The 13,670-nt window shown below is 33.5% G+C and overlaps 1 protein-coding gene across 1 annotated transcript in view; it reads left to right on the top strand.

Moving 5' to 3' along the window:
• Window positions 1-12,949, top strand: part of LOC111713140 (sodium channel protein para) — a gene marked incomplete at its 5' end in the record, with an annotated part of 14,379 nt that extends 1,430 nt beyond the window's left edge. Inside the window, 18 exons of the mRNA XM_023487943.1 lie at window positions 4-15; window positions 329-408; window positions 881-1,036; window positions 1,457-1,605; window positions 2,086-2,257; window positions 4,174-4,586; window positions 4,667-4,769; window positions 4,931-5,260; window positions 5,409-5,479; window positions 5,706-5,895; window positions 6,039-6,351; window positions 6,546-6,612; window positions 8,882-8,936; window positions 9,301-9,366; window positions 9,570-9,703; window positions 9,901-10,036; window positions 10,179-10,583; window positions 10,661-12,949. Of these exons, the coding sequence (XP_023343711.1) occupies window positions 4-15; window positions 329-408; window positions 881-1,036; window positions 1,457-1,605; window positions 2,086-2,257; window positions 4,174-4,586; window positions 4,667-4,769; window positions 4,931-5,260; window positions 5,409-5,479; window positions 5,706-5,895; window positions 6,039-6,351; window positions 6,546-6,612; window positions 8,882-8,936; window positions 9,301-9,366; window positions 9,570-9,703; window positions 9,901-10,036; window positions 10,179-10,421 (2,690 nt within the window). The remainder of the gene's footprint in view (window positions 1-3; window positions 16-328; window positions 409-880; window positions 1,037-1,456; window positions 1,606-2,085; window positions 2,258-4,173; window positions 4,587-4,666; window positions 4,770-4,930; window positions 5,261-5,408; window positions 5,480-5,705; window positions 5,896-6,038; window positions 6,352-6,545; window positions 6,613-8,881; window positions 8,937-9,300; window positions 9,367-9,569; window positions 9,704-9,900; window positions 10,037-10,178; window positions 10,584-10,660) is intronic.
• Between the last annotated feature and the right edge of the window lie 721 nt (window positions 12,950-13,670).

The raw sequence follows: 13,670 nt of genomic DNA, 5'->3' as shown, positions 1-13,670 counted from the left end.
TAGTTCCTGATATAGGTCAGTAGTTCCTGATATAGGTCAGTAGTTCCTGATATAGGTCAGTAGTTCCTGATATAGGTCAGTAGTTCCTGATATAGGTCAGTTGTTCCTGATATTGGTCAATAGTTCCTGATATTGGTCAATAGTTCCTGATATAGGTCAGGATAGTTCCTGATATAGGTCAGTTGTTCCTGATATTGGTCAATAGTTCCTGATATAGGTCAGGATAGTTCCCGATTTCTTAGTATTACGTCGGCAATAATTTACATCAAAGATTGTTACAAAAGATGCTAGACTTGAAAATTTGTCCTAAAACTTTATTGTATTTAAGGTTCTGGGAAAGGACTGTACGCGGATAGTAGTATAGGGGAGGGAATGGATATCACCATAGAGGGAGAACCAACATTCCAGGTAAATCTATCTATCTATCCATTTACAGGGTGTCCCAATAAACATGAGAAAAAAGAGACGACTTAAAAATCGTCTTCGATTCATGAAAGTTGTTAAATGACAAAAAGTGTACAAAAAAAACTGGACGTTTTGTGAGCTTTTGAATATGTGGCCTGCCTTCTTTGTATCTTCAAGATTGACGGAGATATTCAACATTTAAGAGATTTCGTTGTTTTTTATTTAATAAATTAGAATCTGGACTGATATCTGAATATCTCCGTCAATGTTGAAGGTGCAAATATGGTAAACCACATTTTGGAATTCCCAAGACCAGCGATTTTAAATATTAACTGTTTCAACTGTGTTCACGTAATAATGCCACGCGGAACAAAGACGATTTAAAAATAGTCATGTAAATTCTCATGTTTATTGGGACACCCTGTAATTATCTTTCTATCTATTTATCTATCAATCTATCTATCTTTCTATCTAGGGGGTGAAGGAATGCTGTAATGACTCTGTGCACTCCGGAGACTCTGGTTGGCGGAGGTCAAAGGCTCGGAAGTCTGGCTCCGTTGAGGAGATGGAGTTCGACGAGGGGAAGGCAGAGATTGATGATGTTGTTTCCTATGTCGAGGAGATTAAACAGGTACAACGGGACCCATAAAACATAATAAACTAGACTGAAAACAAAACTGTGACTACAAAACCAAAATGCCAACTTGAAAAAATGAAATGGCGACTTGAAAACCAAAATGACAATGACAATTAGAAAAAAATGGCGACTAGAAAACAAAATGGCGACTTAAAAACCAAAATGACAATTAGATAAACAAAATGGCGACTAGAAAACAAAATGGCGACTTAAAAACCAAAATGACAATTAGAAAAACAAAATGGCGACTAGAAAACAAAATGGCGACTAGTAAACAAAATTATGAAAAGAAAAAATTGCTACTTAAAACCAAAATGGTGAATAGAAACATGGCGACTAAAAACCAAAATAACAACTAATAAAAAATGAAGACAAAAAATCGATCATTTAGATCATACAAAAAATAATCTCTAGGTTGAGGAAGTACTTTATGACCCCGTGGATGATATAACTGTTGAGGACTGCTGTCCCCCCGTCTGTTACCGTGTCTGTCCCTGCTGTCTAGGAGACATTGACTCACCCTTCTGGCAGCTGTGGTACAAACATAGGCTTCAAATTTCCAGGTATCTATCTATCTATCTATCTATCTATCTATCTATCTATCTATCTATCTATCTATTTATTTATCTATCTATCTATCCATCTATCTATCTATCTATATGGTTTATTTTATTAGGATTTGCCATAATTTCTGCAAGAAGTTTACCTTTCTAAATAATAAGTAAAGAATTGCCTCAGTAACTGTAGTTTAATGGTCGGTATGGTTTCTGAAATAAGGAAATACTATAATTTATTGCTACAATTTCTAAAGTACGGTTTATTAGAATGATTCCTATAACTTTGCAAAAAAATAAGTTTAAAGAATTGCTTAAAATATATAAATCTCATTTGATGCCTTATTAGACTTCTGTCATGTCTTGGATTTGGTAACTTATCGAGGTTGAAACTCTAATCCTCCATACCAAATCCTCTAATCCTCCTTACCAAATCCTCTAATCCTCCATACCAAATCCTCTGATCCTCAAATCCTCTACTCTATTTAGATTGATCGAGGACAAGTACTTCGAGACCGTTGTGTTAGCGTTGATTCTTCTCAGCAGCTTTGTCATGACCTTGGAGGATGTTTGGTTCGAGACGAGGCCGTTACTGGTCGATTCTTTGTACTATTTAGACAGAATACTTACAGTCGTCTTCTTCTTAGAAACCTGTCTCAAGGTACTAGTTTGAACTATACTTTACTGTACTGTACTGTACTTTACTATACTATACTGTACTTTACTGTACTGTCTTGTACTTTACTGTACTGTACAGTACTGTACTATACTATACTGTACTGTACTGTACTGTACTGTACTGTACTGTACTGTACTGTACTGTACTGTACTGTACTGTACTGTACTGTACTGTACTGTACTGTACTGTACTGTACAGTACTGTACTGTACTATACTGTACTGTACTGTGCTGTACTGTACTGTACTGTACTGTATATTACTGTACTGTACTGTATTTTACTGTACTATTAGTAGTATTTTTATTACTATCGGATGTTTCTGTAAAAAGAACCAGATATTTCTTTTGAAAGGATTAGACTATCACAACAGTAATTTAGTAACATATGAAGTCGATAGATTTATATAAAGTTCCCTTTTTACCCTTTTCATTTTTCTTTTTCGGAGTTAACAAATCAGGTTTATTTCTGGTTTCTTTTAGTTTTAACATAATTTTACCCAATTAGGAGGGATGGGATTTTTATGTAAATAAGTTTCCAAAATGGAATCATCAAAAATTTAATTGTTTCAAAAATCTTTGTGTGCACTGTTAAAAGAACCATTGAATTATAAATATATGACTTAGAAAAATGTTGGGACTGAGGCCTATCAATTGGTGGGGGTCATAGATTAATTAAAATAACAAATAGGACACTGGATGTCGTCTTTTCAAGATTTGGATGAAACTCGTTCATAATAACCCTGAGGCAGAAGCCCAGAGGAGTTTCGCGCAGTCGGCGTAGAACAGAATCTTTGTGTCTTGCAATTCTACACCAACCACATTCCTCTGCCGCTTCAGTCATTGTAAATTGGCGGTACAGTCCAAATTAGGACTACAAAGGTTGACCCAGCTCGGATATTCAAATGTACACCGGGAGGACGTGCGACTTCGCAAAACTCCTCAGGGCTTTTATTTTAATTAATCTACGGGCGGGATGCTGCTGGGAGGGGGGGGGGGTAGCTTTTTGAAATAGAATCGATAAAAATCAATTGTTTTTGGAAAATCGTCATATGCACAACACACTGTTGAAGAAACAATTTTGATCTATCTTACTGTAAATTTGAAAAGGTCAAATTTATGTGATATAAATGATACACGTTAACTTCACTAGAAAGGGATCATTCATTTGGCGTACCGTCCTGTTTTGCCTTGTATAGTCTGTATTTATACTGTACAGCTTACTTTAGCTAGTTGAAATTCGGCCCGGTACAATGAAATGAACTGGAATATACAGTGGGTATGGCTTTGTGACATATTGAAATATAAACATAGATAAAGTATGAATGTTCTTCCCAAATACTTAATTTCCATACTAATATTTCTTTTCCTGTTCCATCATAATATTTCTTTTTCCGGTTCCATCATAATATTTCTTTTTCCGATTTCATCATAATATTTCTTTTTCCGGTTCCATCATAATATTTCTTTTTCCGGTTCCATCATAATATTTCTTTTTCCGGTTCCATCATAATGTTATTTTTTCCGGTTCCATCATAATATTTCTTTTTCCGGCTCCATCATAATATTTCCTTTGTGTTGGCTTGTTGCACCAAACATATAATTAGCCAGATCTGAGATATATCTATCCATCTATCCATCTATCTTTCTATCTTTACATTTAATATTTTTGTAACCAGCTTTCTATATCTCTATCCATTTATCCACTTATTTACTAACGGAAGAAATATGTACTAAGAAAGGGTTGCTTTCTCAAAAGTTACCAGAAATTAACATCAAGATTTATGAATTTTGCTATTGATCAAAACACTTAATAAACTGTAAGTAGGAATCACCAAAAAAGTCTGATATTGATTTAAGACTTCAATAAAAGATTTTCTAACTAACACTATGTTTGCTAAGGTGCTGGCTATGGGTTGTGTGGCGTACTTCAGCAACTCTTGGTGCTGGCTCGACTTTGTCATCGTTGCAGTCTCTATCATAAACTTCACCGCCTCCCTCCTCGGAGCAGGAAACATCCCGATCTTCAAAACTATGAGAACTTTGAGAGCGCTCAGACCGCTTCGTGCCATGGCGAAGATGGAGGGCATGAAGGTTGTGGTCAACGCTTTGGTCGGTGCGCTGCCCAGTATCTTCAACGTGTTGTTGGTCTGTCTCATCTTCTGGTTGATCTTTGCCATCATCGGTGTGAATACCTTCATGGGGAAGTACCAGCGTTGTGTGGATGAAGATAGCGGGGAGAGGTTCAATCATGAAATAATTCCTAACAAGACGGTGTGTCTCAATGAAACAGGAGGTTTATGGGTCAACCCAGTGTAAGTAATTTTAATAAGTACGTTATTGCCAATTTTTATTCATTGTATATTTTTGAAACTAACTTAACTCTTTAATTTAGGATATCCTTTGATAATGTGTTTCTTGCCTATCTTGCCCTGTTTCAAATTGCCACCTTCAAGGGTTGGATGGATATTATGGATGCTGCTGTGGACAGTACAGAGGTAAATATCTATAGTTACAAGCTCTCCAAAGCGAAACAATAATTTAAAGTCTACCAATCCTTAAAAATTGATGCAACTATTGTTGCAGACTAGATCTATATATATCAGATTATAGTTACAAACTCAAAATTTAAAAATGGACTAATTGTTTTCTATTTCAGTTGAATAAACAGCCATTCCGAGAGAATTCGCTTTACATGTATCTCTTTTTTGTTCTCTTCATCGTGTTTGGATCCTTCTTCACCCTCAACCTGTTGGTCGGTGTTATCATTGACAAGTTTAATGAACAAAAGAACAAGGGCGGATCCTCACTTGACGCGTTCATGACTGAGGATCAGAAGAAATATATTGCGGCAATGAAAAAGGCGGGAAATAAGAAACCAGTTAAGGCGCTGCCGCGACCCACGTGGGGACCTCAAGCAATCGTTTTTGGAATTATCACCAATAAGAAGTTTGATATGATAGTCATGGGCTTTATTGGTCTCAATATGGTAAGAAAATCAGCAAAATTTAAGAAAGTTCACAAATAACTCGCTTTTAATAATTCACTTTTAATAATTCACTTTTAATAATTCACTTTTGATAATTCACTTTAATAATTCGCTTTTAATAATTCACTTTTAATAATTCAATTTTAAGGTGTGTATGATGTGTGATCATTGGAAACAAAGTGCTCAAGCAACTTTTGTCCTCAACAATCTGAATCTTGGGTAAAATACTTTTATCATTTTTATTAAAAAATTAGAATGCTTCGCGCCTTTTGTTTCGTCGTAGTCTTTTTTTGGTTCTTTTACTTTAGGAGTTTATTTTCTAAGTAACAATTAACTAATGACCAAAACACAGATTTTATGAAAAGTAACACTTTATAACTTTCTAAAAGCGTTTGATTCATTAATTATTCAAAAAAATATTGGTCATAATTTTTCTTTTATTTAGATTTATTGTGATATTTACATCTGAGATGTTAATGAAGATGTTTGCACTTCGGCATCATTACTTTGCCGAGCCCTGGAACATCTTTGACTTTGTCGTTGTCATGCTCTCCCTCGCCTCCCTCTTCCTAAGTGACCTTATAGAGAAGTATTTCGTCTCCCCAACCCTTCTCAGAGTTGTCAGAGTAGCAAAGGAAAATATTCGAAAATTTTTTTTTTATTTAAAAAAATAAAAAGAATAAAAAATTCTTGATTTTTTTTCTTGTTTTATATCTTATTGTATTAAATCCCCGAAAATTCTTAATTAATAAAATCCTTGAATATTCCTTGACTGTAGGTTGGCAGAGTGCTCCGTTTAATCAAGGGAGCTAAAGGTATCCGAACCCTCCTCTTCTCCCTCATCATGTCTATGCCGGCCCTCCTCAACATCTGCCTCCTTCTCTTCCTCGTCATGTTTATCTTTGCCGTGTTCGGCATGTCCCTGTTTAAGAATGTTCAGATTCGCGGCGGTTTCAATGATGTTCACAACTTCAAGACCTTCTTTAAAACATTTATCCTACTTTTTCAAATGGCGACTAGTGCAGGTTGGGATGGAACCCTTAATGCTATCTTTGATGATACTGATTGTAAGAAGCCTGATGCAGAAATAGGTAATTTGTCAAAATTAGTCCAAACAAAATGGAGCCCTTTAAAAAAAGGAAATAAAAGAATTTTAAATAATGTTAATAAAAGAACTGAACCACACTGAGCTACTTCTACATTTATAAGAAATTCTCAAATGTCCAAGCCTAAATTAAGAATACTTAAAGCAACAATCTATTGTTTAATTTTTTATTAATCTCAGGAGAAACGGGAGATTGCGGAACTTTTGGGGCCGGAGTCGTTTTTATGATTGCTTATCTAGTATTAAGGTAATTAAATAATTATTATTATTTTATTATTATTATTATTATTATTATTATTATTATTATTATTATTATTATTATTATTTCTAAGTGATAGGAAGTAGTTATTAATTAGTATTAAAACTATTTTTTCAGTGAGTAATGAATTAAGTGGAATAACAATTATTTTTCAGTTCATTCCCCCCTCCCACCCCCCACACATTGTAACAGTTCTAGTAGTGCCCCAGACTAATTTTAATTCCTAATATGCAGCTTAAAATTTTATTCAATTCCCATATTTATTGGGACACTCTGTGTATATCCACAACCCGTCCAATAATCTCAATATCTGAAATTTTGTATTTAATATTATAGAAAATCTGGGAACTAATCTCCATCAATGTCAATCGATTTTTATCTCATGCATTGTTGCTTCTAACCTGGATAAATTAACTACAGGGGAATTTTGTAAACGTAGAGTGAAAACTATAAAAGATTAGAACAGAAAATGTTCATTGGACTATTTTTGATCATAATCGATCATAATTGATCATAATCAGAGTCTAGCAGTCGTCTTCCTAGTCCACATTTTTATGGGTCCCACTGTAACAAATTATGATCTTTATTTTAAAGGGATTTTTTACCTTTTTAAAAATACACAAAACATTTAATTTAAAATTAAAACTGAGTCTGGAGCGCTAGACTGTCCAAACCCCTATTTCTAATGCAGAAGAAGACTGCAGTTTTATTGTCAATTTTGCGGATGTCTTCGAAACTTTAGACTTAGGTTTTTTTTCCTCTCAATTTTGCGAAAATTTGTTTGCGGTTTGCTCGAAAATTTGCCCACAGTAGCAAAATTGCGTATTTTGAATTTTGATTAATGTGAAATTTAACACCAGAATGAAAACAAAAATTAGCCTTAAATTTGAAAACTTGAATAAAGCGGGACGAAGCAGCGTGAATTTCTTTGTGTAATAAGGTTGCAAATAGGCTGGCTATTAGGAGGGTTTATGAAGGAACAGTATGCTTGAGTAAGTAGCTAATGAGACATAAAAGATGATAAAAAACAAACATAATAAACTGCTTTCTCTAGTTCCTCTAATTTCTCTTAAAAGTCATAAATTATTTGAATTGACATATCACAGGAAATGAATCTTTGACACAAATTCAAAGTCCTAAGTCTTTGCAACCAGATGAGGTCAACCTTTGCTATTTCAAACATTTTCATCCATCAGAATTTATAGCTTGAAATATCAAAAGTCTACGACATCGCGTTGCAAAGATATCAAGATTGGAAAATTAGAGTTTGTGGCAAAAACTCGCTTTGATTGTTTATATTTCGCCTCAACCCTTTTTTCTTTTTAAAGGTCCTATTTCTATATTGGTGTGTTTAGATTTGTAATTTTTGATGCGTATAAGGGCTTTGTATGTAAATTAATAATATGAGTATGTATGTAGGGGTGAGTGAGTGTGTGTATGTTAGTTAATTTTGTTTAGCTTGGCTTGTGGTTTGGTTTGAAAAACTGGTACTATGGGGGAATTACAGTTTTTTTGTCTTTATAATGATAAAATTAAGTAATTAAATAAAACTCTGAATGACATCAAGGAAGGTTATTACAAGAAATGACTTGCTAAATACTTCTGACAATATTACACGTTAAACCTCAAAATTGCAAGATAAAAAAAAGAATTTTTTTGAACAAAAATATTTGGGATATATTCATGAACTTATTAAAGGAACTGTAAACGTTATTTCAAGTGAGCCTCCATGCAAGTATGACAACGCCTGATTCACAACGGTACCCTTTAAAGCTTTGTCTGATCAAGTATGAATTATATATCAATGTTTATAATTTTAACAACAAATTATTTTTAATCGACTCGCGCATTTTTACTGCAGGAAAATTTTTAGGAATTTCCAGATTTAAACACTATTAAACCTCCTTAAAATTTTCCATACTACTGAACATATAAAGATTTTAATGGTACCGTGGGTAATCGAACATTGCCATCTGTGCATGTAGGACTCTTGAAATTACTCTAACAGCTAACAAAAGTAGACGGTTATCAAAAATCAAATCCATAAACTTATCGGGTAAAAAAAAACTATTAAAAGCAAATAATAAGTCATGGTTTGTAAATAAAAAAAATGTCTGTAAACAAATCTAATAGTAAGTAAATAAGTCGATATTGATAAATTAGTAAGTCAAAGGAAAGAAATATTTTGAAAAAAGAATAAGTATTTTTTTCAAATAAGTGTATTTATTAAAAAAAATTAATAACAAATATTTTTCAGTTTCCTGATTATCGTGAACATGTATATTGCTGTCATCCTGGAGAACTATAGCCAGGTCAGTCATTTATTCATTCATTCATTCATTCATTCATCCTTTCATTCGTCCTTTCATCCTTTTTATCCATTTATTCATTAGCTCATCCTTTTCCTTGTGTATTCGGTGTTTTTTTTCATTTATATTCATTCTTCCATTTTTCTATTGATTGATTGATTGATTAAAGTTTGTAATCCCCATTGATTGATGATATTTCACTGATTGATTAAAGTTATTAAAGTTTGTAATTCATTGATTGATGATATTTCACTGATTGATTAAAGTTATTAAAGTTTGTAATTCATTGACTGATGACATTTCATTGATTAATTAAAGTTTTTAATCCATTGATTAATTGATTGATTAAAGTTTGTAATCCATGTAGGCCACGGAGGATGTCCAAGAGGGAATCACTGATGAAGATTATGATTTATTCTACGAAATCTGGCAGGTTAGTTTCACCCAGTGAGTAATTGAGTGTGTAAGAGAATAATTGAGTAAAGAGTGAGTGTTTGAATGAGTGAGTGAGTGAATGAACGAGTAAGTGAGTAAGGGAGCAAGTTAATAAGTGAATGAGTGAGTGAATAACTAAGTCAGTAAGTTAGTGATTACTGCATTTCTCATTACATTTTGTTATTTAAAAAAATTATTTAGGAATTCGACCCAGACGGCACACAGTACATTGACTACAAGAATCTTTCCGAGTTTCTGGATGTACTTGAGTTACCATTGCAGATACCCAGACCTAACAAATTCAAGATTATTCACATGGATATTCCTATAGTTAGGTAGTCCTTTAGTCATTCATGTAAAAGCATGGTTTTTAAAAGTCATTTATTTCTATGTTTGGTTATGGTTGATTCTGAATCACTTAAGTGACTAAGAAAGACCTAAGGGTTTCAAAATTGCAAATCATAAAGACACTATTTTAATAGAATAGAAGCCTAAGCATAATCGGTGATCTTAAACCATGATTCGTTTATAGATGGACAAGTCCTGAGTCTGGAGAGACAAAGGAGGATATGGTGTTCTGTACTGATATCCTTGATGCTCTCACACAGGACTTCTTTGCAAGGAAGGGAAATCCAATAGAAGAACCTTCCCATGTAGAGGAGGTTAAGGTAAGCTTTGATGATTAAGTGGAATATTATAGCTCAAGCAATTCTTTTATGTCATCACAATATAATGTTGTTGTTGTTATAGCCATTGAATCATAATAGCGTATTCAGACACAATCACAATCTAATCATTTGTTTTTTCCAGGTCACTACATTTGCGGACAGACCAGGTTATGAAAGAACCTCATCCTCTCTGTGGAAACAACGAGAGGAGTACTGCGCCTCATTAATACAGAAGGCGTGGAAGGTGCACAAGGTCCGGGCTACCGGAACCTCGGTCAGCAAGGTTGACGACCCCGTAACCTCTGATGATGAAGGGCCTAGTGAAGCCGGAGGGTCAAATAGTAAACATTTAATAGAAGTCAAATCAGCTATAAGCCCGACATAGTGAAGTAGATAGACACAGAGCTAATGTGATATTGAAGCTGATATACATATGTCCCCAGAACAAAATATAAATGTATATATATATTCTTAGTCTTGCAAGAATATATATCTATATATTTATATTTAAATTTCCCAAGAACAGTCTCTACTTGGCTGAATCCAGGTAAAACTAAAAGAAAGTTTACAAAGCCTAGCTAACATTTTCAACTTTTAAACTTGTCTTCATGGCTTTACTTTTAGGCCAGAAATGAGATTGCCCTACAGTGTTAACTGTCAAAGCAGGAAAGGAGAAGTGCAGTTTGCGGCTCCCTTCCCAAAGGGTCAGCTTAGTAAAAATTTGCTACGTGATAAAAAGGTCTATATATAAAAGTTATGAACTGTACACCCCTGCTTATCAGTCCCTCAGCTAGTCTCGACCTACAACAGTTAAAAAAGTGCCTTAAGAAGGTATATATGGAGTTCTAAGTAACTGTTAACTAGACCTCTGCGCTCTCCTACACTACCTAATGGAAGAAAGACAACCCCGGGTGGGGGGTTAACTTGCATCTAGAATGCACTGTACATAAAAGTTCGGTGATAGACCAAGTCAATTGCCTGGAGTTCTCTCTCCACGAGGAAAACTGCGCAATTGCGCCACATGCTCAAAACCAGTCTTACTCATCCCGCGCCAGGACATTTATACATTAGTCAACTCTATATGGACCACCCGACTTCCATTCATCGGAAAAGGGAGACGGGTGGCAAATTTTTTTAAACAGCAGAAAATTCCTGATAATGAACACACTTCTGGCTTGATAGCACTTACTTAAATATAATTTTCTGTTGAGTAAAAAAGTTTGAAATACTATAAATTAGATTATTTATTCAGCTTGAATTGTTATTTGAACAGAAATGTTGATGTTTTTGCTGATATTATTGGCTGTTTACTACTGAGTACAGTATGGCCCTGCTTTGCGTATTGTACAAGGAATAATTAGTCGCCATGACAAACCAAACCAAACTTTAAACACGTGTCAGCAACATGGCGTGCTGATTGTGCAATTTGGTCCGAGGCAAGAAATTAAACTTAGAAAAATCTAGTAACATTTTGGCCATTGCATTGCTCATTTTGAAACAATCACTCAGAGATTTGAGAGCTTTTTAAATTGCAGACAGTTTTTAAAAATTACTAAGCCCCCATATTCTATCATTGATGACAATCATACCTTAAGATTTATGTGTTAAAGTGTTTAAAATTGTTTAAATTGTTTAGGTGTCCGAACAACCTATACACCGTTACATATATTATTCTAAATTTTATCAAGATATTTATTGTCTCAGCCTTTCTTTGTGATTTTTATTGATTTTAGGCGTTATTAAACTAAATAGCAAAATAAAGGGTATTTCATTTTTTTCTAAAATAACCCAAAAAATCTTCTCATAATGGTTTATTATAAATACCGGTGTAAATTTTTTTTCAAAGTTGTGAACAGGAAGATAAAATTCTGTCTTTTTTGATTTGTAACAAATTAAAATGTGGAGCTTTTTTGTCAATTTTTAATATGGCCTAATGCTGCACCCTGGCCAGTTATTGGCCCAAACAGAGATCTAAATTGCTCATTTATTAAAAAATATTTTTTTTCTACAAATAAGCTTTAATATGCTTTTGTGATACAGATGCAGATAATACAAATTTTTCTTATCTATTATCTGCTAGGTTTGGTTGCCGCTAAATCAGCTGTTTGGGAACAAATGCGCGAGCATGCTCTCCGGCAATGTGCAGAATAACCGCCATTTTGGCAAATTGTCCGAAAGAGTGGTTTAACTTAAATATTGTTTGGTTTGCTGCATTTATTTTCAATATGTTGTTCAGAGGATTGTTTTAGACAGTTACACTGAAGATATGAAAACATTTGTGACACAACCAGAGAAATAGATTTCAAGGAATTATATGAATTTATTATTTATTTATAAATTAAAAGTTAAGCATATAATTCTAAAATTTATATATTTCGTCTGTTCTAAAATGTTGAAATTTCTTCCACAAATATTGATATGACATACCTTAAGTGGAATATTAATGGCAGGAGTTATTTCGTCAGTATTTCTTCTTAAACAGTCAAAGAAATCAACACCAGCGATCCAAGCGGTCAAATTATGAACTAGTGCGCGAAAATGGAAATGTTTTGACTGTTTCTTTATACAATTCTAAAAGATTTTTGGAAAATGTACTCACTTCACCTCAATTCATTATTCTTAGCATAAGCTGTTCTCTAAACATTGTTGTACAACGTTAATTGTACATGGAACTTAAGTACAACATTTGTACCACCTGTGTACAAAAGGAATTAGATATTTGAATTTGATAAGTCTAGCACATTGCTTTTAGAAAATATTAATAGGTACTGCTAGATAATATAGGAATATAAAACTTTTTTAATTCATGCCTATAAACATGTTTCTTCTGTGACCTACTATTTTGCCTTTCTCTAAATAGTTATAACGGTTACATTGACAATTAACGTTGTACCAGTACGTTTTAGAGAAAAACAGATAATTCTAAAAAATAGCATTTTTATTTTGAAATAAGTTTGTGAGTAAACTTGAGCTGAAGAGGTACTTTTTCCAGGAATTTGGTAATTAATATTAATTAATATTAATATTAATCAGTGATTATTATATTATTATAAATAGCTTTGTAAATCAGAAAACATGTTTTGTAATAAATATTATTAGAATCATTTTTAATCATATGTCAAATGAAAAATCTTTAAAAATTTGATGAACTCTATAATTAATTTTGATTTCTTGATTTTTTTTTCAATTAATATTTCAGTTAACAGTTTATTTTTGTGGCGAATTCTCTAAATTTTATTATTTTTCTCAAACAGCCATGTTTTATAGAAGAAAGGTAATTGGTAAAATGTATTCCTTGTGTCAAAGAAACTATTCCAAACCCCACTAGAAGTAATAGAGGAGGACGACATTAAGAAACTATTCCAAACCCCACTAGAAGTGAACAGAGGAGGACGACATTAAGAAACTATTCCAAACCCCACTAGAAGTAATAGAGGAGGGCGACATTAAGAAACTATTCCAAACCCCACTAGAAGTGAATAGAGGAGGACGACATTAAGAAACTATTCCAAACCCCACTAGAAGTGAAGAGAGGAGGACGACATTAAGAAACTATTCCAAACCCTACTAGAAGTGAATAGAGGAGGACGACATTAAGAAATTTTTCCAAACCCCACTAGAAGTAATAGAGGAG

The sequence above is a fragment of the Eurytemora carolleeae genome, unplaced genomic scaffold (assembly GCF_000591075.1).
Source record: "Eurytemora carolleeae unplaced genomic scaffold, Eaff_2.0 scaffold1158, whole genome shotgun sequence".
Lineage (NCBI taxonomy): Eukaryota > Metazoa > Arthropoda > Copepoda > Calanoida > Temoridae > Eurytemora > Eurytemora carolleeae.
The sequence above is the reverse complement of the archived record's forward strand: the minus strand, read 5'-3'. Positions and strand labels throughout refer to the sequence as shown.